The 24,443-nt window shown below is 45.5% G+C and overlaps 1 protein-coding gene across 2 annotated transcripts in view; it reads left to right on the top strand.

Annotated features, from left to right (window-relative positions):
- The window catches only part of ARHGAP35 (Rho GTPase activating protein 35), a 116,989-nt gene that overhangs the window by 45,698 nt on the left and 46,848 nt on the right, over positions 1–24,443 (top strand). For both annotated transcript variants that reach the window (XR_016035826.1, XM_055411778.2), the window contains exon 3: positions 11,251–11,395. Coding sequence is in view for 1 of the 2 variants with exons in the window: in XM_055411778.2 (XP_055267753.1) it covers positions 11,251–11,395 (145 nt within the window). In the remaining variant the exon portion in view is untranslated. The remainder of the gene's footprint in view (positions 1–11,250; positions 11,396–24,443) is intronic.

Genomic DNA, 24,443 nt, shown 5'->3' with positions numbered 1-24,443 from the left:
CTGCCTTTAAGGAATCAGACTGACACTTGTTCTACTGGAAAAGCAAGATCCCATGGGGCAGAGAGTGCCAAATCCCCCTACACAGGGGAATCTGGTCTCCGACTTTTATTGGCATGACAAAGCAGTACAGTATTTATTTGAAGTGTGGGGAGAGCCAGGTGGTAATGGGAAACAACACACTTAGTCCATCCTGCATGCCAGACACTGGGGAAATGGCGCAGATCGCTCTTAGCCACGCCGCAGCACCCAGGTGAGGCAGCGAGACGTGCACAGCTTCTGAAAATAGGCGGTCTGCTTTGGAGGGCGAGGGGAGCAGGTCTGTGTTGGAACAGAGCAGGCATTCTGTGTCGGGGCTGGTTAAGGTCATGCAGTGTGGGGTGATGGGGAGCTCGGGCTCTGGGACTCGGGGGCCCTACATCAAATGCCAGTTCCTCCTCATCCTGGCTGGGCCTTTGGGGGCGTGATTCACCTTCTACGTCCCTTCAGCAAGAGGAGCCAGTGCAGTAGCAATTTTCTCATAGGGTGCGAGAAATGGAATGAGACTGCATGCAAAACAGCATACTGCATGCCAGATGAGCATTCATTGTTATTATTATTTAACTTGACCTTGAAGAGTGAGTAGAATTGAAGTACTGTGAGAAAAGGAAAGACTTAATGGTGAAAATACACATGTTGAATTCAAGGACAGGAGAACACTGGTCTGGTCTAGCTGAGAGCTTTAGGGACCCAACACTGTCCCTCCCTTTCCTGTAAGTTTTAACCCTGTATGTCACTTAGCTGCTTTCTCAGCCCTTACCTTAGCCCCAAGCCTAACAACAGCCAAAAAAGCTATGCTCCGGGTACCTGTGTCATGTGGAGAAAGAATTGCTCAGTGCCCTTGGCTGATATGCTGGATTAGCTCTTTACTGTAAAACTGGAGTTGGAGTTCAGGGAATGGCTTTCGTTTCTAATAATGAAAGTGCAGACTGTGAAGCTCACGCTCATTCCGGGCCCTTTTCCCAGCTGAACCATTTAGCAACCCAGCCTCATAGTGGGAGCCTTCCACACTCAGCTGAATGAAATTGAAAATCTACGATTGCACTTCAGTGGGGTCCATGAATAGATGCTTTGTCTGTACAGAGTTGTCATTGCACATGGTCTCTGTCTCCCAGCACTGTGCGTTTGCAAAGATGAGATCAGGAGCAGCAGGGTCTTATTTTAAAGCCAAAAAACAGGCTGGGGTGCCTTGGTCCACAAAATGTACTGTTTGGGCAAGCTCAAATTGCTGGATTCAGTGTGCTCGACCACGGATTTAAAGAGAAGACATTATTGGCTATTTACTCTTCTATCTGGTGTGCTCTTATTTTGTGTTTTTTAAAGAAAATAGGCAAAACAGAATCATAAAGAAAATCTTTCAGTCACTCTAGCTACCACATGACAAGACAACCTATTGAAAAGCAAACCAATTCAATCACGCATTGTTTGGTCTATAAGGCACCAAGTAACCAGTTTGACAGTTTGTGTCCCCCCCCCCCCCCCCGCCGGTGAATTGGCTTATTTCATTGGATTCAGTGAATTGGCTGGTTGTTGTGGCTTTGTGTGGACACAGCTCTCATTTTGTGAGGCCTAGAACGGAGTTAAAGTTTCTAGTGTGAATAAAAACCAGCTGGGGGATTGGACTGCTCCCTCCATCGGGAGGGATGTTGCATTTTGACAGGCTGAATGGTGTGAAATATGAGCTCTTTGTAACCTACCCGGGAAAGACTCCCAGTATGTGGTTCAGAAGAGGCTGGCCCTACTCTGAGCTCTCTAAGGCCAGATGAATACCTTGATCTTAAAAATGGTATTGGGATGCCGACTGGACTTTTGATTTTCTGATTCCTGAGAGAATTTTTTCTTTGAAAAGAAATACTCTTGCTCCACGGGCTTCCCAGATGCTGCTAGTGGTAAAAAAAAAAACCCGCCTGCCAACACATGAGAGACATAAGCGATGCGGATTTGATCCCTGGGTCAGGAAGATCCCCTGAAGGAGGGCATAGCAACCCACTCCAATATTCTTGCCTGGAGAATCCCATGGACAGAGGGGCCTGACGGGCTATAGTCCACAGGTTTGCAAAGAGTTGGACACGACTGAAGCGACTTAGCACGCATGCACTCTTGCTCCAAAGCACATGTCCATTCTTTTAGGAAAGAAACATTCAACTCCATGCATGGGCGTTCCCTGAACACCTGTATGCCTGGCGTTGTGCTGAGTATCATACATGTGGTAGTTGTGTTTGTGTTCATCTAGTTTACCGTAACAGAGAATGATGATTTTTATCCATGTAATTACATGCATTTTGAACATGGCCAGAGTGAAGGTACAGGGTGCTAAGGAATTGTTTTGCAAGGAGTTTTTCCCGCAACTAGGGTTGGCTATCCAGGAAAGCTCCCTGAGGAAATGATACATAAAGCTGAGGCTTATTTTTTTTGAATATTTTTGGCTGTACTGGGTCTTCCTTGGCGCGTGCGGGGCTTTGTCTAGTTGCAGCAAGAGGGAGTTGCTCTTCATTGCGGTGTGTGGGCTTCTTGTGGCGGCTTCTCTTGTTGCGGGGCACGGGCTCTAGGTGCGTGGGCTCAGTTGCTGTGTTGCACAGGCTTGGTGGCTCCGAGGCGTGTGGAATCTTCCTGGACTGGGGATCAAACCTGTGTCCCCTGCACTGGCAGGCAGGTTCTTAACCACTGGACCACCAGGGGAGTCCTAAAACTGAGATTTAAGGGGTAAAGCAGGCAAAAGTCAGTGAACATGGAGGCTTCTTGGGGTAAAGTTTTGAGAAAAAGGTGTGGAACTTGGAGTTAAGAAAATATGGCATGTGCAGAGAGTGAGGGGGAACCAGGCAGAATAGCAGAAGGCTGTGGATCCCTGTGAAAGGCTCTGCATATACTTCCCTGCATTCGACGGATACCTCCTGTGTGCCAGGTCCAGTGCCAGGCATTCTCACATCCATTTTTTCATCATCTGTTTCTCTTACCAATCTTAAGGAAGTGATTTTTTAAAATCCAGGTGTTAGAGATGAGGACACTGAGGCTCATTAGTGCCCCCAAGTTAGTGTGGTGACTACGCGGAGGAGTTGAGATTGGGGAACGCCAGTCTTCTGACTTCTGTTTTCTGTGGATTTTTGGAGTCCAGTCTCTGAGAAAGATGGTAATGTTCAATAGCCAGGCACACACTTGGAGCACTCAGGCAACCCAGTCAACTTGTTCATTTCAGACAAAAGACTGGTTATTATCTAGAAGCATCTAGAAGCAGAAGCACGGTGCCCCCTAAGAACAGCGTGGTGGTTTGTTTCTAGCTTCAGTGTCTGCTTGAACAGAGGACAAAAAAGGCATGGAGACGCTGAAATAGCAACTGGAACTTTGAGAAATTGTTTTGAACTGGTGTCACTCGGTTCTGTTTATTTTAAGCCCAAAGAACTGCTGTAGTTTGTTTTTGGTGACAAAAATAGGCTATCTTTAACTATCTGCTTTAGCTTAGCACACCTGTTCTTAAAAAAAAAAAAAATGACAATAGGCAACCTAAATCTATTTTTCAAAGAACAGAAAATTGCTCTGATCTTCACTGAGCCAACTTGTTCTCTACCACCTAGTGATACTGACATATTTTTGTAGAAACTCAGGTTATTTCAGCTCGAGTCAGGGAATCACCTCTACTTCCACAGAGAATGGTCTTCTGAATACTTTTTATCCAGTATTTGAGAGGAGGCTAGCAGATGAACACTGAGCCCCACAGCTCTGAGCAGTCTAGACTCAGTGAGTGGTGAATCGGGCAGGAACGTTTGTGAGCATTTCCTGAAACCAGTGGACCCTCCTCTCTGATTAGCCTCCTGTTGCATTGGCCATTCGGCAGGGATTGACCCAGATTCATGCCCATGGAGAGCAAACAGCTATGGTCTAAGTTTATCTGGGACCTTGGAGGGGAGGATGTGCCTTTCTTTGCTTTCCCATCTTGCAAGAGGGAGGGTTGGGGCTGCTGGGAGCCTTTGTGCTGCTCTGAGGTTCATCCCTAAATGAAGATGCTCCAAGTTTGAAGGAGACAAGGCTGAGCATTTGTGCTTTCATCATAGAGTTTGCCAGTGAGAACAATTCCTCCTTGGGTTTTCTGTTAAACTTGGGCTTAGATTTTTTTCAGAGCCAGAAGTGGGAGCAGCAGTCAGCCAAGAATACATTTGGGGCATGAACGAGTAACTTAATTGAAAAGGCCCTTTGGAAGCTGTGTTGGAAATTTGCAAGAATCATCACCAGTCAGAAAGCTGTAATGTTGGATATGGAATGCAACTTTGGGAAACACCCAGGGTAATGCAGTTTACAGCATCTCCAGGTTTTCCTAAGATCTCGCCCACTTTACAGTCAGTTTAGGGTGGGCCACTGTACAGCTTGGCAAACCATATGGGTGATCCTCTCGGGCTTTGCTTATTGTATCACTTTCACTCTCAAGGGGGAGAATTGCTCCATTCAGAGGACACTGTCCCAGTTCCAGACTATGTTCTGTATATGACATTCCTCCTCAAAAGTAAAAAACACAGGCTGGATTCTGTTTTTTATTTAGTTTTTTAGGTAGGTTACCAAACATTTAGAAGGCTGTGCTAGGTGGTACAACTCCAGTGACCATATTTTCTGACCTTAAAATCTGGATAAGTAATTTGACATGGATAAGGGTATTTATGGAGACTGGGAGAGAATATTTGAAGTTGACAGTTTGGATCACTACATAGCTGTTCCTGCTGTTTCCATAGAAGATACAATATTCTTTATACAGAAAGGGTGGTTGAGCTCCCCATTGAAGCTATGGGAGGCTGTTTTTCCTTTGTGAAACAGTTGGTATTTATCTGGTATCTAGATCACCTTTGCTTGCTGTAGATACGTATCTTCTCTGATACCAGTTAGATTATAAATTCATCGAGGGTGAGAGAGGACTTTGGTCTTAGTGTTAGCTCTGCTGCTAGCCTGTTATGTGATGTTGGGTGTAATCCATTAAAAAGGAAAAATAGGGGCTTCCCTGGTGGTGCAGTGGATAAGAATCTGCCTGCCAGTGCGGGGGACACGGGCTTGATCCCTCGTCCGGGAAGATTCCACATGCCGCGGAGCAACTAAACCCATGTGCCGCAGCTGCTAGGCCTGAGCTCTGGAGCCCGTGTTCTGCAACTCGCACACTGCAGCGAAGGGCAGCCCCTGCGCCCCACAGCTAGAGAAACCCCACATGCAGCAGTGAAGACCAGCACAGCCGAAAAGAGACGAAGTCAGTTTTTTTGAAAACAGGAAAATTGCCTAGATTCCTGCTTACTAGGAACTTACTAGCCCATTAGGAAACCGGTCCTGTGTGTATACAGATGCCTATTCCTTGTCCAGTGCTCACAGAGTGACACAGGGAATTGATTATCTCCTGTGTCTCTTGAAATGGAGTCTGTGATATAGCACTGTCAGTATGAACAAGATGTTCTGAACCTCAGTTCCTCACATCCTAGGAAGAGCAACACAATGTCAGAAGAAGAAGGAAGAAAATACTCTGCCCACAGAGATGGTCCTCATCTCAGCTAAACTTGAAAAACTATGAAGAAACATTTGCCTTGTACTTCATTGGAAATGGTTTTCATTCAAGTGTCAGCTGTGCATGGGGCTCTGGAACCCAGTCATCTTACAGACAGGTAGAAGGGCACCTTCTCTTGGCTTTCCCTTGCTGTTTGGCTGGCGATCTAATCTTCTTGCCCTGTGAACGTGGAGGAGCTGTGGGGTGGGCTTGTCCCATACGCAGGAGTTTGCCCTTTATGCTCTTGTTTCAGAAAGGCCAAGAGGCCTGGGGCAGATTCCAGCCACTGTTTCTCCCCCTGCAACACTGGCAGAAACTGTTGGTTTATTTCTTTCTTTGCTACTTGGTTAGTATCAGGCCTTAAGGAAACTTCTTTTAAGGGAAGAAGGTTTTTTCCTTAAAAACTTCGCAGGTTTTTAAGGAAACTGTGAAGTAAAGAACAATGGACAATGCTATTTATTCAAAAATGCCTATCCATAGGACAAAGTGAAGAGGTTTTGAGCTGACCCAGTCCCTTGTTTATGTCAGTGGTGTTTCATCACAGAGATAGGTGACGAAGGAGAGAGGATGTGAGGCTTTGACGTTCGTAGGTCACTGGCCTCTGAACCCTGGCTCTCTCAGTGCTGGGTGTGAGTCTCTCTGAGCCTCTGATTTCACATCTGTAGGAAGGGGTTAATAACCCTTACCTTGAAGGGTGGTTGTGAGTTTTCAGATAAGTGCGGAGCACCTAACACAGAGTGTCTCTAGCACACAGCCACTCCTGATTAATTCCTCTTATTTTTCCATTTTGCACCCAGTCAGACTCTAAACTTAGACATGCAGATGTGTAGCTTATTCTCAGGGCTTGGTTTCCTCTAGCTGGCTGCTTTTTTCAGTCCAGCCCACTAATGAGCGAGCCCAGAGGAAGATAGCTGTTGGGATGGCATTATTTTCTTCTCTCCAAGGACCTGCTGCTGAGAGCACTCTGCCGACGCCCTAATGAGTGACACATGTCTGACCTGGGACTGAGACATCTGGCAGACCACTCCGAAGAATGGCATTTCCATCTCGACATGTGCCCAGTAACCCTTCAGATGCCTGCGGTGTTGCCTGTCATAGCAACAGTCCTGCCCGACTCTTGGCCCGTACCGCAGTCTTGATTTCCTTCCTCAGAAGGTTTGGAATTAGTTGTGCAAGAATCCCTGCCTGATTTTGTGACACCCTAGAGAGCCTTCAGTTATTTCAAGGGAATATTTTGGCGTTCTGTGAGGCAGAGTTTGTTTAAATCTTAGGGAGAATGAGAATGAACATCCGTGTCATTCAACACGGGGAGCTGATGCTGTTGCCAGAGCTCACGTTCCGTTTGTAAGTTGGAGTGCTGAGCTTGATTAAATCTTCTTAGACTCTGAGGTGAGAGGGTAAGAGCATCTCTCTAATTTAGCCTTCCATCTGACAGCAGGGTCTCCTTGACAGTGAGTGTTGCCTGTCGGTTGCAGCCTCTGCTTTGAACACTGGCAGAGCAGTCCTTTCCTTTTAAACAGCTGATGGGGGGGATTGTTTTTAAATCTCTCTGGCCAAAATGGCCTCTCCTGTCTTGGTCTCATCTCTCCCAACATGACTGAACAAGATAATCTGCTCTCTTTCCATGAAATAGTCCTGGTAGCTGTTTGAAATAGCTGTCATCTTGCCCCATTCTTTCTTTGACCACCTTAAACATCCCTGGTGTATTTTATGTGAGACTTTATTACCTTTAGAAGTTCAAATTGTCAGTGTACCCTCAGTCATTTATTTAATCATCCGTTTGTTCTCCATATCCCAAGGACTTTCAGGGGAAGGTAATGAACCATAGTGGTTAAGAGTGCAAGTTTTGTGGTCAGAACTGACTGGGGCAAATAACTGAATTTTTCTGGGATTCAGCTTCTTCATCTGTGAAGTGGAGTTTTAAACACCCATACCCACAAATCTATTATGAATCTGGAATGAAATATACATATAAAGGATTTAAGCCAGAATCTGGTACTTAGTAAGTGTTCAGGTGATGGAAGTTAAATTTTCTGGCTAACTTAATCTGTTAGAACACACTTCATCAGCTGAGTATTGAGAGGGTGGAGCAAGTATGACATTAACATTTACTGTTTACTAGAACTGTGATCAGAGGCGTTATAGTGATTAGAAATAGCTTCCTGGCAGCTCTCTTAAAGTTTTTTTTTTTTTTCCATTCCATAACAACAGTTGATTTGGAAGCCTCAAGGTTTTACTGAAGAACAATGGTATTGTTTTGGTAGTTTTGACTGGCAGATTCTGCCTGATTGGGGTTAGCCAAAAGAATGCCACTTAAATCCAGATGGTCTTCCTTGTGTGTTCAGATTCTACAGCTTATAGTTTAAATGCTGCGGCCTTAAGAGAGAGCCTCAGTTGACTCATTGTTGTCCGGTTGCTGCTGTGTGTAATGATGGAAAACGCTCAGTCCTTCTCTTTTAGTAACAGCTCACACTTGGGGAGAAGGCAATGGCACCCCACTCCAGTACTCTTGCCTGGAAAATCCCATGGGTAGAGGAGCCTGGTAGGCTGCAGTCCATGGGGTCGTGAAGAGTGGGACACAACTGAGCAACTTCACTCTCACTTTTCACTTTCATGCATTGGAGAAGGAAATGGCAACCCACTCCAGTGTTCTTGCCTGGAGAATCCCAGGGACAGGGAGCCTAGTGGGCTGCCGTCTGTGGGGTCGCACAGAGTCGGACACGGCTGAAGCGACTTAGCAGCAGCAGCAGACACTCTTGGGCGACTGTGTCCTCTGGGCGTCTAGCCACTTCCAGTACATCATTATCACTTCACCCTCAGGATCAACTTGTGAGGAGGGTACTGTCCCCGGGGTGCTAAGCAACTTGACCAAAGTCATAGAACCTGTCACTTGGAATTCAAACCCAAATTCTGTTAGATTTGGAAACTTAAACCCTTTATGTTGTACTTCATGTAAGTAGAAGATGCTGGAGAGAGGCTAGGTTTTTTAAATTATTTCATGTGAAGATAAATTGTAATTCACTTTCTTTTCCATACTTCTGTGATAAAGTGTGACGTCAGGACCTGTTTGCCTCAGGCAGCAGCCATGCCCCACAGCCTGAGAGACCATGGCAGTGGTCTTAGCAGGAATGGGTAGGTTGCAGCGGCAGGGATGGGTAGGCTGTGTGGAGTGCAGGTTCTTCTCTGGGACCCTTGGATGCATTCACGTGGCGTTATAGTTCTCCAAATCAGTTAGCCGGATGTATCAGGATTGGGCTATCTTTGCCTTTGGTCTGTCATGTCAGATAGTATCAACCAGCAGCCCAGAGTAGCCTTGTTCTTTTGTGTGCATTTTATTCTCACCTGTTCTTTTTTTCTTTTGCCACGTGCTGCAGAGGAAGTCCTCAGCGAATCTCAGACCAAATAGGAAGTGATTTGTTCCCATGTAAAGGGGGTACGAAAAGGAATGAGGATGAGCAGGATGAGGAAAGGCAGCGATCGATACCGACCTGTTGAAGCTAGTTAGCTGTCCTTTTTAGTGGACTTTACCCAAAGATCCCTAAGTACTTTTAAAAGTTGGACATATTGGTAAATAAACCTGCCCTTCTAGTCTCATTAACTTGTTCTGTTCTGTTCAGTCGCTCAGTCATGTCCGACTCTTTGCGACCCTGTGGACTGTAGCTTACCAGGCTCCTCCATCCATGGGATTCTTCAGGCAAGAATACTGGAGTGGGTTACCATTTCCTTCTCCAGGGGATCTTCCCGACCCAGGGATCGAACCCAGGTCTCCTGCATTGGAGCCAGACGCGTTAACCTCTGAGCCACCAGGGAAGCCCCATTAACTCGCTGGGCTGGAAGAAGCACAAGCTGGAATCAAGATTGCCGGGAGAAATATCAATAACCTCAGATACGCAGATGACACTACCCTTATGGCAGAAAGTGAAGAGGAACTCAAAAGCCTCTTGATGAAAGTGAAAGAGGAGAGTGAAAAGGTTGGCTTGAAGCTCAACATTCAGAAAACAAAGATCATGGCATCTGGTCCCATCACTTCATGGGAAATAGATGGAAAAACAGTGGAAACAGTGTCAGACTTTGTTTTTTTGGGCTCCAAAATCACTGCAGATGCTGATTGCAGCCATGAAATTAAAAGACGCTTGCTCCTTGGAAGGAAAGTTATGACCAACCTTGATAGTATATTAAAAAGCAGAGACATTACTTTGCCAACCAAGGTCCGTCTAGTCAAGGCAATGGTTTTTCCTGTGGTCATGTATGGATGTGAGAGTTGGACTGTGAAGAAGGCTGACCGCCGAAGAATCGATGCTTTTGAACTGTGGTGTTGGAGAAGACTCTTGAGAGTCCCTTATACTGCAAGGAGATCCAACCAGTCCATTCTAGAGGAGATCAATCCTGGATGTTCATTGGAGGGACTGATGCTAAAGCTGAAACTACAATACTTTGGCCACCTCATGCGACGAGTTGACTCACTGGAAAAGACTCTGATGCTGGGAAAGGTTGGGGGCGGGAGGAGAAGGGGACGACGGAGAATGAGATGGCTGGATGGCATCACCGACTCTGTGGACATGAGTTTGAGTGAACTCCGGGAGTTGGTGATGGACAGGGAGGCCTGGCGTGCTGTGATTCATGGGGTCGCGGAGAGTCGGACACGACTGAGCGACTGAACTGAACTGAACTGAACTGAAACCTGAATTGCTAGAGATATCCCTGGGTGCATTTACCTTGCTCCTATTTGGTTATCCTCCTCTTCAGTAGATACTTTAACAACAGGCCAAAATTTCAGGTATATTTCTGTAGCTTTAGAAAACTTAGCATTGGTCTAGAGCATTTTTTTTTCCCTCGTGTGATCTTCAAAATAAAAGGTTTGAATAATTTTGGAGCAAAATACCTCAGTAATGTTTATGAGCATGGACTTTGGAGACAGACCCTCCTGAGTTTGAATCCTTGCACTGCCACTCACTCGCTGTCGTCCTGTGAGACATTTTCCTTGGTGAAATGGAGTGCCATAAGGTTGAATAGAATGGTATCTGGAACTTCCTTGGTACATAGTAAGCTCTCCAGTAGCTGTTGCTGCTTCTGCTACTCCTACTACACGAGGGAGGTGACTTCTAGGAAGGAACAGAGAAATCTTATTTGTCATGTCTGGTCAGTTGGTTTTACCCTCTCCCAATGCAGAAGCCATTGGGCGTTAACCCCAGATTGATGTATCAGAGCGAGTTCTTCCTGGGAGCTTTCAGCCGAATGTGTGCTCTCTTGTCTGGAAGGAGGAAATTACTAGTTTTCAATTCCACTTTTTAATCTTTTAAAAAGATTTTCGCCATCTTTTGCATGTATATTATTGTATATTATAGTGTATCTATTATCTGTGTGGAATGTTTGGAATATTTCCTGTTTACTCCATTGCATGCCTGGTAAAGGATGTTGGCCGGTCCTCTCACTGTTATTAAATAAACATGGCCTGCTTCTTATAAACACCTTTGTTCTGATAATACAGTTTCACACTCAAGGTGTGACTACCTGGCAGCTTGCCAGCATCTTGTGTGATACTTGGAGGAATGAGATGAGTAGGTGAGTCCTCTTTATCCCGCTTGAAGTCTTTTCTCTAGCAGTTTCCATACCACCGTGAGTTCCCCTCTGGAAGCCTTACTGATGTTTGAGTTGTGTGTTGAGACTCACTTTGTTTTTGTGCTTTTTTTTTTCTCTTTCCTGGACAGAAACCAAAGCCCAAACCCCGGCCATCGATCACAAAGGCGACCTGGGAGAGTAACTATTTTGGGGTGCCCTTGACAACTGTGGTGACTCCGGAGAAGCCAATTCCTGTGTTTATCGAGCGATGTATTGAGTACATTGAAGCCACAGGTAAATGTCACCTCAGAGAAGTTACAGTTTTCACTACAGGCTGCTTTCTAGAGGGTAAGCCATCTGGAGATTCTGGAATCATGTCTCGTTTCCGTGAGATGCTTTCTGAGAAGGTTCTGAGTAATCCCAACAGCTGTTGGACTTGTGGCTGCTCTGTCTTCATGTAGTTGTGAGTCCTCTGGGTGCATGGGAGGAGAGCAGCCGTGGTGTCAGGACCACAGTTGAAGCTGTTAGAATACCCTCTCTGTGTGCCCCACCCCCTGTCACAGTGTGCGGCCTGTCTGTCCCTCTAGGTCTCTCAGCAGGGAAAGGGGCTTATTTATCAGTGACCTCGACGCTGTTCTGGACACAAATAGTAACACATTTTGGTTGAACAAAAGGAATGTGTAGTTGGCCATCAGTCAGGTGCCTGAAATTCATATATTGATAGAGTTTTTTTCCTGCAGTAAAAAAATGAATCCTTAGATACCATCTTATCAAGCAGCTACATTTCCATTTCCATTGACACCTTGGTGTTATCACAAATGCTGTCTTAAAATTTTCTGTGTTGCTCTTGAAGTGATAAAATTTTACCTGTGTTGAAAAACATTTATTTTTTTCATTTAGAGCTCCTCTAACATAACGTGTCTCCTTGGCATTTCTCCCTTCCTCCCCACACACACTTTTTTTTTCTTTTTGGCCATGTCGCATGACTTAGGAGATCTTAGTTCCCCAACCAGGGATTAAACTCAGTCCCTGACAGTGAAAGCACAGAGTCCTAAGCATTAAGTCCTAAGTCCTAAGCTCCATCCAGAGAGCTCCCATCCTTGGCATTTCGTTTGTAACCCTTGCAGCTTCCTTGTTTCCCTTGATTTTCTCCTGGATACTGTGAAAGCTGAAGAGCTTTGAGGAGGAAGTATAGTGGCCACATGGTTATGTGGATTCTCAAGCTTTAGGAGTTGAGCTCAAGAATATTATAGGCTTGTACTAATTTGAAACCAAGGTAAGGATTATAATGTCCCTATGTGTTCTTTCTAATTTCGGTATTACCTATAATGATATTAAGTATTGCGTGGTATGGACAGCCTAGTGATAATCTCAGTAGCATATTAAGCTGAGTGATGGTGTTAATATTTACTCGGTTCGGTTCGGTTCAGTCGCTCAGTCGTGTCTGATTCTTTGCAACCCCATGGACTGTAGCCTACCAGGCTTCTCCGTCCATGGGATTCTCTAGGCAAGAATACTGGAATGGGTTTCCATTTCCTTCTCCAAAATCAGGGGAACTGGATTTCAAATTAAGTGCTCTGTAGACTTTGAGTTGTTACCAGGGTTTCCTCAGTCAGCCCAGGATTGACTTTGCATAATTATGACAGGTGTGCAGTTTCGTCCTTCTGTACCAGAGCCTTTTGTCAGGGTCCATCTTGACCTCCCTTTTATATCAGCTTCTTCCTGCACCTCTGCCTTGGGCAAGGAGGAAGTGTGCAGGAAGCAAGTTTGGGTAATTCAAGTCTCTCCTTGTTGACCCAACACTTCAGAGAGATAGTTTGTATCATTTATAGGGGTTGTTCCCTAACTTTATTTTCAAGTAATTTCAGATTTATAAGAAAGTTACCAAAATTTTAAGCTGTAAGAAATTTAAAAGTTACAATTCCAGGTTCCTTAAATGTTAACATTTTACCACATTGTCTGTATCACAGGTCCCTGCCCTGCATGTCTGTGTATCTTTTTTTCTGAAATGGTTGAAGGCTACAGACATGATACACCTTTACTTCTGAACACTTCAGTGGATGTTTCCTAAAAGCATTCTCTTTATGAAACCACCATGCGGTTATCAAAATTATAACATTAATACCCAGTAGTAACCTGTCTAGTCTATAAATGTTTCATTTCATTAGTTGACGTCCTTTAATAGCAAAAGACAAAACCTTTTTTGGTCCAGGAGCTAATCTCAGACCACATGATACATTTAATTATGAAGTCTCTTTAGTCTCCTTTAATCTAGAACAGTTCAGTTGATGTGTTTTTCATGGTCTTGATGATTTTGAAAAACATAGATCAGTCATTTGGAGGAGCTTCCTCAACTTGGATTTTTTTTGTGTGTGATGTTTCCTTATGATGAGGTTCATGTTTGCCCTGTTGGAAGAAACATCAGGGAAGCGAGGCTGATACCGAGTGGTGTGTGTTGTCAGTGTGCCCTATCACCGGGGCTCTTCTCTTTGCCCCCTTGATTACAGTGGTGGTGTCTGCTGAGCTCCTCCACTGCGAAGCTGCTCTTTCTCCCGTTATCCGCATGAGTACTTTGTAGGGAGGTGCTTTGAGACTGCGTAAATACCTGTTTTCTCCTACTGTTTTCACCTTTCTTGGTGACTCAGATGGTAAAGAATCTGCCTGCCAATGCAGGAGACCCAGGTTCAATCCCTGGGTCGGGAAGATCCCCTGGAGGAGGGCATGGCACCCTACTCCAGTATTCTTGCCTGGAGAAACCCATGGACAGAGGAGCCTGGGTCCTCTATAGTCCATGGGGTCTCAAAGAGTCAGACACGCCTGAGCGACACACGCACATAGTTTTAGCATCCTTTGATGCTTCTTCCCTGAGACAATGATCGCTCTAATTCCTTCTTCATTTATTGGTTAGGATTCTCCTGTCAGGGTGTGAGCTTCCCTTTTCAGGGGGAGCCTCTTAAGAGTGGGCTCCTTGACTGGCTCGCCTGTGGTAGCAACAAATGCTTGAAGTCATCCGCTAGGTTAGCACCCGCAATGGCAAGCCACTCCAGTACTCTTGCCTAGAAAATCCCACGGACGGAGGAGCCTGGTAGGCTGCAGTCCGTGGGGTCGCTACGAGTCAGATATGACTGAGCAACTTCACTTTCACTTTTCACTTTCACACATTGGAGAAGGAAATGGCAACCCACTCCAGTGTTCTTGCCTGGAGAATCCCAGGGTCGGGGGAGCCTGGTGGGCTTCCGTCTATGGGGTCACACAGAGTCGGACACGACTGAAGTGACTTAGCAGCAGCAGCAGCAGCTTAGCACCTTAGTGGGCTTGATCTATCATTCCCATCTTGCTTCTCCTGACTCTTAGACTGGGCTTAGCTTTTTTTCCATCCACCGCTTCTCAATACTCTTTCTTACCCAAGAGTCCTTTCAGGTGTGACCTCTTCAGCCCTGCCCCCAGGTCACCAGCAGCCCCCACTGAGCCTCTGCTTCTCTTAAAGTTCCATTGGATGCCCCATTGCTTACCCTGACACCCCAGAGCTTGGAACTTCAGCGTCCTCTCTGACTCATTGCATCAGTTCTCAAGTATGTCACTCCCCCTCTGTCATCTCTTGGCTCTGTCTCCTCCACTTCATTTCTCCTGCCCCACCATCACCCTCCTCCTCAGTCCGTCCCAGTTCTGTGACGGTCCCTCTGCTGTAAACCTCTCCTTGCTTCCTCATTGCCTCTCATATGCCGACTCCTCCCTCCTGCACACAGTCCTGCCGTGGTTGTCTACCTGCCTTCTTCCCTCAGTCCTTTCCTTTTTCCCTCCCTCCCTTCCCCTTCTTTGTTTTATACCACTGCAGGCATTAATTTTAAAATTGTTCTACAAGTTTCACAGTGTATTAGAAGGGTATGGCCAGAGCAGAATTTCTTTGCATTTCTCTGCTTTGCGTATGTCCTTTGTGTGGTTTGAAATGTGTCCCACATTCCTCCTTGCCTCTGGAACTTGTCCTCATTCTGCAAGACTCTTCCACCCCCAGTAACCCTTGGAGTGTAACCTCCCTGGTAGCTTTTCTCAGCATGTTTCAGTCCTGAGAACGGGATTCTCTGTTCCTCCGGACTCCGAGAGCCCGGCACACAATGTCCATTAGTTGTTGATGGAGTGATTGGTTTTCAGCCTAGAATACCGTAATTCCATTGTTTTCTTCTTTCTTACTTTCTCCACTTAAATTCTAGTCACATGCTTCCCTTCATTGGCATTAATTTCTATTTTTATAGAATTTCAAGAAAAAACTTAGACGTGGTATCTGTGAGCTTAATGTGCGTTGGAAGCAGATGTCTTTTAAATACTCAGTTTCCTAAAAGAACTTGTTTTCGGCTTCCTAAAATTTAAGCGTGTTTATTGTAAAAATTCAACAGAAGGCAGAAACTGTGGAAAAGAATTGAAAGAGTCATTGATCTTTCATTTAATGAAAACCACTGTGGGTATTTTGATGTATTACCTTATAGTCTCATTTCTCTGCGTGTGTGTGTGTGTGTGTGACTCTTTGTGACCCATGGACTGTAGCTCTCCAGACTCCTCTGTCCATGGCGATTCTCCAGGTAAGAATGTTGGAGTGGGTTGCCATGCCCCTCTCCAGGGGATCATCTCAATCCAGGAATCAAACCGGGGTCTCCTGCACTGCAGGCGGCTTCTTTACCAGCTGAGCTAGCAGGCAATCACCTGTGCATGTGTATAGGTTTTTGATTTTACATAATTCAGATTATGTGATATTATATTTCTCAAAATTTGTGTAGCATAACTCAGATGACGCTAAAGAGCCCTGAGTTTACCAGCTCACCCACTCCCGATTTCCTGCAGAAAAAAGAACTCAGCAACCAAGAGTTATATCAAAGGACCATTTTTTGAGATCCATTGTTTTTTAAACCAGACATTGTTTTGTGAGGATGCTCCCCTGTCATTAAAAACCCTGTGAAAATACAACTTTTAATTGCTATACAATGTTCCATTAAGTGGCTGTATTACCGATAATTCAACCATTCCTCTGTTGTCCAGCCCCTGTAGCATTTTCTTCTGATGTACTTACAGATTTGCTAGGAGAGGCATTTGGGAAGAAGGATGCATCGCTTCAGATCTGCAGTTAGACCGCATTTAGAATCTTTGTTCTGCCATCTGCTCATCTGTAAACTGAAGGTGATGACAGGACCGGCCTCCTCGGGCTGCCAGGGTCCAGGGGTCCTTTCATGTCGGGCAGCGAGTGTGGCACCCGGCCTACAGAAGTGCTCACTGCATGCTGCTCATCACGGTTAGCTTCACCTGCGGTGTGTTTGGTCTTCCTGTTGCTGGTCAGCTTTACCGAATTATGACTCTTCTCTTTTCTCCCTAACTTTTAAATTTGAAAATGGTAAAATCCATGGAAAGAATAGTACAGTAATCTCCCAGTATTCACCATGGTTACCATTTTGCCACTTTTACCCTTTCTCCCCACAATTTGTATTGTTGTTAAACCATTTGAAAGTGAGCTGCAGACACCATGTCACTTTACTCCCAGAAAATCTCAGGATATATCCCTAAGCTTAAGAACTTTTCCCTCCATAACTGCAATAACATTATCAATTTTAAGAATTGTTCAGTCACTCAGTTGTGTCCGACTCTGTGACCCCATGGACTGCAGCACGCCAGGCTTCCCTGTCCATCACCAACTCCCAGAGCTTGCTCAAACTCATGTCAGTGATTTCACCCAACCATCTTGTCCTCTGTCGTCTCCTTCTCTCCTACCTTCAGTCTTTCCCGGCATCAGAGTCTTTTCCAACGAATCGGCTCTTCGCATCAGGTAGCTAAAGTACTGGAGCTTCAGCTTCAGTGTTAGTCCTTCCAATGAATATTCAGGATTGATTTTCTTTATGATTGACTGGTTTGATATCCTTGCTGTCCAAGGGACTCAAGAGTCTTCTCCAACACCACAGTTCAAAAGCATCAGTTCTTTGGCGCTCAGACTTCTTTAAGAATATTAGCATTAATTCAAGAGCATTTCTTATGCTGTCTGTGTTGACTCAGATGTACTCAATTGACTTGAAACTGCCTCTTAAGAGCTGAATTTTTTGTGCTAGAATCCTATCAGTATTCACATGCATTTAGCGGTTGCCTCCTTAGTCCCTTCCAGTTGAGAACAGTTCTCACTGCCTTTCTTTTTTTTTAATGACGACTCTTTTTGAAGAGTCTAGACAGTTGTCATGTGGACTGTCCCCGTCTGTGGTGTGCTGTCTGTACCTCTCCAGTGTCCTCAGCCCCCTTCTGACACCACTGGTAGCCGCCTCATCATCACGTGGCTCCTATCTGAGCCGAGGGCCAGACCACAGACACGGTGGGCAGGCGGCAGCACTGCCCCCTCCCTCCCTGGACGAGCACAGCTGTAAAGTGGGTGTAGGGACTCTCTTACATTTTGGTGAATGAATAAATTATGGATCAGGTTTTTTCCCCAGCTGGGACTGATTTATACTGAATTTATACTTTTTCTTTATTTTTTTTTGTAATTAATTTATTTTTTATTGGAGGCAAATTATTTTACAATATTATATTGGTTGGTTTTGCCATACATTGAAATGAATTCGCCCCGGGTTTACATAAGTTCTCCCTCCTGAACCCCCCTCCCACCTCCCTCCTCCCTTTATCCTTTATACTTTTTCTTTAAACCTTTTGTTTTATATTAGAGTATAGCTAAGTACCAATGTTATGATAGTTTTAGCCGGACAGCAAAGGGACTCAGCCATACATAACAAACGTATCCTTTCTCCCACAAACTCCCCTCCCTTCCAGGCTGCCATATAACACTGAACAGAGTTCCCTGTGCTGTACAGTAGGTACTTGTTGGTTATCCATTTTAAATGTCCATCCCAAACTCCCTAACTATCCCTTCCTCCGTCCTTCCCTCTGGCAGCCATAAGTCTGTAAATCTTGAGCTTGCACTTTTCTTAGGGGAAGTCTGTGCTGCCACCTAACCATCCCCTCACCCCGCCTTACTGATGGTAGACAATATTACCACACAACCCCGTTTCCACATGGGAGTCCAGGCAGTCACTCCCAGTCGATTCAGATGATGTTCCACATGAAGCTCGTTTGTCAGGCCTGGCCCGTGCAATTCAGAATCAGGAGTCATTGTGCTCCGTTTCTGTGTCCGTCTCCTGTGTCTTGGCGCTGTGCTCATCCAGGCAAATAACATACTGCATCGTGACGTTCAAGGGCAGTGCCTGGGAGTTGGTGTTCCGCCAGCCACGGGAGGCCTTCCGTGCCCCAGAGTTGCTATTCACTTGCTGCTTCACAGCCAGTGTCATGGTGGGAACCCAGGCACAGCCTTGCAGTAGAGGAACTGGTGTGAACATTATGAGTTGGGACCACTTCAGCCATCCGATCACCTTAGCAATATTTTTATGGGGTCTTCCCTGGTGGTTCAGTGGTTAAGATTCTACACTTCCAAGGCAGGGGGCTTGGGTTCATTCCCTGGTCAGGGAACTAAGAACTAAGATCCTGCAAGCTGTGCAGCACAGTCAAAATTAAAAAACATATATATATATATAAAATGAGAGCAATGCACTTGCTCACTATAAAAAAATTAATTATTATAAACATAGGTATTGTGTAGGTATGTAACAGAAAGTCCTTATAATCCCAGCTCTCCAGGAGCAATCTGCATTAATAGTTGGATTATATTTTCTGCTAATACTGTCCCCAAAAAACATGAGGTCACATTGCTTTTCCACAGCTTGATTTTTAACCCTGTTTCTTGTGCATCATCTTTTAAGATTTCATCTCCAAGCCGACCGTGTTTTAACCTTTGACCTGAGAAAGGGTGGCAAGAGTTGGGCTCGTGGGGGTCCCTAGGAATATGGGGAGAGGAGCTTTGCAGCCAGTTCCATCTTCCTGGGACTGCTAGACTGCGATCCCACATTGTGTGAGAAAATTGACTACTCTTCTAGATCCGAACGAACCAGGAAGAAAGGATCACTGCCTTCTCGCCTCCAGGTGCAGTGCCCCTGCGTTCCCAGGGTTCTGTTGGAGCTCCTCCTCTGTAACGTTACGTTGTGGGTGGAGATTGGTCCTGGTTTGCACCTGTTTTTTTTCCTGAGCTTTCTGACCAGTTCATTTATTCTTGTTCCATCTTTTCTAAAATTGGACTGTGTTCAAGAAAGGGCCAGTGGGTAGAAGAGTGTTCAGATTGGCCTGCAGATGCCTTTAGCCCAGCCCAGGCCCAGGGCCAGCCCTTGGACTCACCGTGCTCGTAGGATGTTATTTCTCCCTCTCCCGGCTCTGGTTACACAGAGGGCTGGGAAAGGCACCTACTTCTGCAGCCTTTCTGGGGTCTGCCTGGTGGTGGGCAGAGGCACTGGCTGGGGGTCAGACTGACTTTATGTTTCTGGCTTTTTTTTTTTTGTAGGGAACTTTTTCTTCCAGTTTTCACCCACGTGAGAAATTGGTTGGGGCTGTGGGGTCCCTGCTTCCCTTCCATAGCAGTGTGACTTCTTGGTGCAGGGGCGTATCAGCCCAGCTGACCTCAGGACTCTGTGCTGGGCAGGGAGTGGGAATATTCACTTCTGGACAGTTTATCTCCCTGGAGTTGGGGTGAGGACTCACTTGGAGAGCCTGCCCACCATCCTGAGACTAGTTTCTAAGGATAAGGGTGCTGTCTTTACACCTTACGGTGGTCACCAAACTGAGGTTTTAAATCCCGAGTCTCTGGGCCAGTTTTGAGTCAAGGCTCCCTTCCCCAAGGTGGGGGAAACGGCCCCATCACACAGCACAGATACTCCCCAAGGGAGCTTCCAGGGGTCACCCCTCCCCATCCCGGAAGGGCTAGTGCACTGCAGACTGAGAGCCCAGTGCTTGCTCGTCCATGCTCTGTGGCAAGGACTCCCCAGGCCCTCAGCCTCGTGTGCAGGCCATTTCACTAAAAATAGCATTCTCTGGGAATGAGTTCTTTGAATAATGTGTAAGATCAAACCTTCTTGCCCTGTCTGTGACTTTTAATCTTTTTCTTTTGGCAGTGGGAGGAGGGGACAGGGTGACAGTGGCAAAAATTACTTGGCATCCAGCAGTCCTTCATCGCTTACTGAGAGGTGAGCAGTCCACAGCACCTGCAGCAACTTCCACAGGCAGCTGAGAAGAATTGTTCTGAGGGAGAAGAACTTTCATTTAGACAGAAGCCCCCTCCCTCTTTTGCATCTTGAATTATAATGTATTCAGACTGTACCGTGTAAATAAATAATTGGTAGGCCCTGGTATGATTAGTGCATCTTAATTTCTGTTGGTCTCTATGGAGTGAGAAACTCCATGTAGTCAAGGAAACCTGCAGCTGTGTAAAATAATAATGCCAAAGATGGTCTGCCATCATGTTAACTCTCCCCATCTTCTGTTCCTGACACATTTATTCATTGAGTGCTTGCCGTGATCCAAGTGCTATACTGGGCACTTGGCATCCATGATCTCATCTCACTTGAGATTGTTTTCTTGCTGTAAGAACCCAGATGAGGGAAAGTGACTCTTGGGAGGTGCAGTCAGGGGCCATCACAGTCTTATCATTGCAGGCAGGACTTCTGTGTCAATAAAGTTCAGGGTTAGCTTGGCTGGAGAGAAGGTGGCAGCATTTATATTCTCTTACCCTGCTCTCTGGGAGGAGTCCTACCCCCAAATCTGGTAAGAGCACCGGGACTCTGCCTTTCAAACCAGCACCTGCCTGGGCACGACATTGCCCCTGAAATTCACATTTATTTTCAAAAGCTCTTTGTGGGAGAGTCTGGCATTGAGCCACACTACCCTGCATTGGGGTTTCAGTTCCTACACATAGCAGGCTGTGTAATGCAAGAGGTTTTTTTCCTAACTAACTTCCAGGGGCACTCCTTGATAGTCAAGCTTGACATTTCTGATGGAGTGGAAGAATCCAGATACAGTCCCAAGTGGTTGTAGAAAGACAGAAATGTCCTGATAATTCATAAATAGGTTTAAAAATATTTAGCTTACCATCTTGTGGTGGTGGTGGTGGTGGAGGATGGCAGAGTCCATTCAGTGAGCAGATATTTATTGGATTAATCCATTACTATATTAATTAATATAATTAATTATATTGAACTAAAGTTGCCCTCGTGATATCCAGGAGTGGAGGAGATAGGCATAATTACTTGAATGAATAATTAATTCAAGCAAGGAACGTGATTGGATTTTAAAGTCACTGGAGAATAACACAGCTGACAGCACCAAGTGGCAATAGGGAGCAGTGAGAACCCTTACTGCTGCTATTCAGGTGAATAAACAAACCGGTTCATCCGCCCCTTGGAATACTACTCGGAGGCCAAAAGGGATGAATCACTGCTACACCCGGCTACACTGTCAGGCCTCAGGATTATTATATGCTGAGAGGGATGGAAGCCAGACCAAAAGATTACAAATTATGGTTCCATTTCTGTATGGCTCTGGAAAATGCACACTAATCTATCATGAGAGGAGGCAGATCAGTGGTTGCCTGGGAGCTGGGGGTGAAGGACAATTGATTGCAAAGGGCCATGGGGAACCTTCTGGGGGTGATGGAAATGTTGCGTATCTCGGTCGTAGTGATGATTTTACTCATGTATATGAATTTCAGGATTATCAAACTGTGTGCTTTTGGCTGTTCGGGTCCTGGTTGTGGCACGTCGTTGCAGCACATGGGCTCTCTAGTTGTGGTGCGGGTCTAGTTGCCCTACCACACGTGGAGTCTTAGTTCCCCAACCAGGGATCGAACCCGTGTCTCTGGCATCAGAAGGCAGATTCTTAGTCACTCTACCACCAGGGAAGTCCCTTAAGCTGTACACTTTTCATGTATACAGTTTATTATAGATAAATTATGCCTCAATGATTAATCACTGAGAAAAAGTGCAGAGGGAACTTGATGTTTGCATGGTCTCAAAATACCACCCAATGCATTACTAATTGTAAAGGAAAAATATACCTTTATAATGGAGAGATGGGGGGTGTTACCACTTAATCAGAAGGTAATCAGGACTGGCACCCCCAGTGGCAGTTCATCCTAACATTGTGTGCCTCCTTGCCAAAAACACGTAGTCTGAATCTTAACATGAGGAAATAATGAGACAAAATCTTGAGTGTGGTACATTTTACAAAACAGTTGGCCTGGACTCGATAAAAAGGTTAGTGTCATGAAAAAGAAAAATGGGGGCGTAGTGCAGTTTCTGTGTTTATAATGTGAACCCCTTTCCGGTTCAGGTAGCCAAGTGTTAAGTCCATGAGCTTCTGAGTCACCTCTGGTGTCCTGACTTTCCCAAGCAGTAGCTGACCTTAAACTGTCTAAGCCTCATTCCTGTTCCTTCAAATTGGGAATAAAAATAATAGCTCTTTGAAAGGGAATTTTTTAGAATGAAATTAACTTCTGTTTGTGACAGTCTTAGCATAGCACCTGGTACGTGGTACTCAGTCCGTGTTGGCCATCATTTTGTAGCTCCTGTTACTGAGTTCCTGTGGTTGTGGAAAGCCCAACAGTACACTTCCCCAAAACAGTAATGGATGAGGTTAGACAGTGGCCATATGCAGTTGTGGTTTTTTTATTTTTTGTTTTTAATTTGTAATTTTTTTTTTTAATGGGAAAGGAGGAGGTGGCAGAATCAAGTGTTTTTATTTAGTTGTTTGTTTATTTATTTACTAACCGCGGAGAGTCGGACATGACTGAGCGACTGAACTGAACTGAACTGAACCACGTAGACTTGCGGGATCTTAGTTCCCAAACCAGGGATTGAACCCGTGCCCGCTGCAGTAGCAGCATGGAGTCCTCTGTCACTGAACCACCAGGGAATTCCCCGTAAGCAGTTTTTTAAAAACTTTTCATTAAAGTATATATCACTGACTCAATGGACATGAGTTTGAGCAAACTCGAGGAGATAGTGAAGGACAGGGAAGCCTGGCATGCCGCAGTCCATGGGATTGCAAAGAATTGGATACAGTTTAGAGACTGAACAACAATGAACAGCACAGTATAGTATTTATTAAGAAAAGGACACTTACAATAAGTACAGCTCAGTGAATAACCACTAACTGCATACACCTGTATAACCAGTACCAAGTACTGAAGATGACCACCTCCCTCCAAAACTTACCAGGGTCACCACTACCCTGGCTTCTGACAGTTACAGAGTAGTTCTGCCTGCTTTTATATTTTACTGATGGCCTCATTCCAAATGCATCGCTGTGGCCCAGCTTCTCTGATTCAGCATTATGTCTGCGATTTATCTGTGGGTGGATCTGTAAACTCACTCATGACTGCATGACTCACTCATTCTCATTGCTGTATACTGTTCCATCATGTGACTCGTCCACTATTGATTTATCCATTCTGTTCTTCATGGATATTTGGGCAGTTGCCCATTTGGGGCGGTTATGAATAGTGCTGCTGTGAACATTCTTGTCTGTGAAATTTGGTGCAGGTATGTATACTCATGTACTGTGAGTGTGTCCCGAGGGGTGAGGCCGTGTTTAATTGTTATGTTTAGCGTGTTGAACACATTGGTTTAAAAGCTGTCTTGAAGCACATATCAGTTCTTGAAGAGGCAATAAGGCAATGAGGCTGACAGCTAAAGCAGTAAGGGGATCTCTGCAACCTGTTTATGGCTTTGTGTTTCCCATCTTTTAATGGGTGGGGGGTAGTTCTGGCAGGGGTGGCTGTGGGTACACAAAGCTGTGTCATACGTTGTTTTAGCAGCTAGATCATTCCTATTGCAGAGTGTGCCTGGCTGGAAGAATCTTGAATTCTTCCAGTACCTTGTGGTGTAGCCTTGTGGTTCTGAGTTGAGACTGTGGTTAGCACAGATCCTGATAACCCCATGGGTTTTACTTGACAGGCCATCACGGGGCATTGCTCAGATTCAGTTTTAGTCTTTTGTGGCACAGATAAGTAGGTGTTCTTGTTGACACCTTCCAGTGAGACTCTGAGATGAAAGGTTCAACCCCGACGGCAGTTTGTGAGGGGAGGAAGGGTGAGGCAGAGTCTGAAAGCGAGGCTCTTACCCCAGGGTCTCTGGGGGTGAACATGGAGCCCTGCAGCCAGGGCTGGAGATCAGCTTGTCTGCTTTGTTCGCGGGTCAGAGGTGGTCCATGGCTCCTCTGTGCAAATGGAAGCCCTCTGTAAAATGCTCTTTGACAAATACTTCGAGCTGTGACCTTCCTCCTTATTGAGCTTGTTTGCCTGGGTAAATGAGCAGAGTGCTGTCTGCATGGCAGATTTAAATTTCACCACTAATTGAGGGGAGCATCTTTGGGGAGAAACGCTTGCCATTAGATCAGAGGCCTTTGGGAAACAGCCTGGCAACAAGCGCATCAGGGCAGATTAAGGCAG

The sequence above is a fragment of the Moschus berezovskii genome, chromosome 22 (assembly GCF_049115385.1).
Source record: "Moschus berezovskii isolate FMDL1 chromosome 22, NW_MosBer_1.0, whole genome shotgun sequence".
Lineage (NCBI taxonomy): Eukaryota > Metazoa > Chordata > Mammalia > Artiodactyla > Moschidae > Moschus > Moschus berezovskii.
This window is presented reverse-complemented; position numbering and strand designations above follow the sequence as displayed.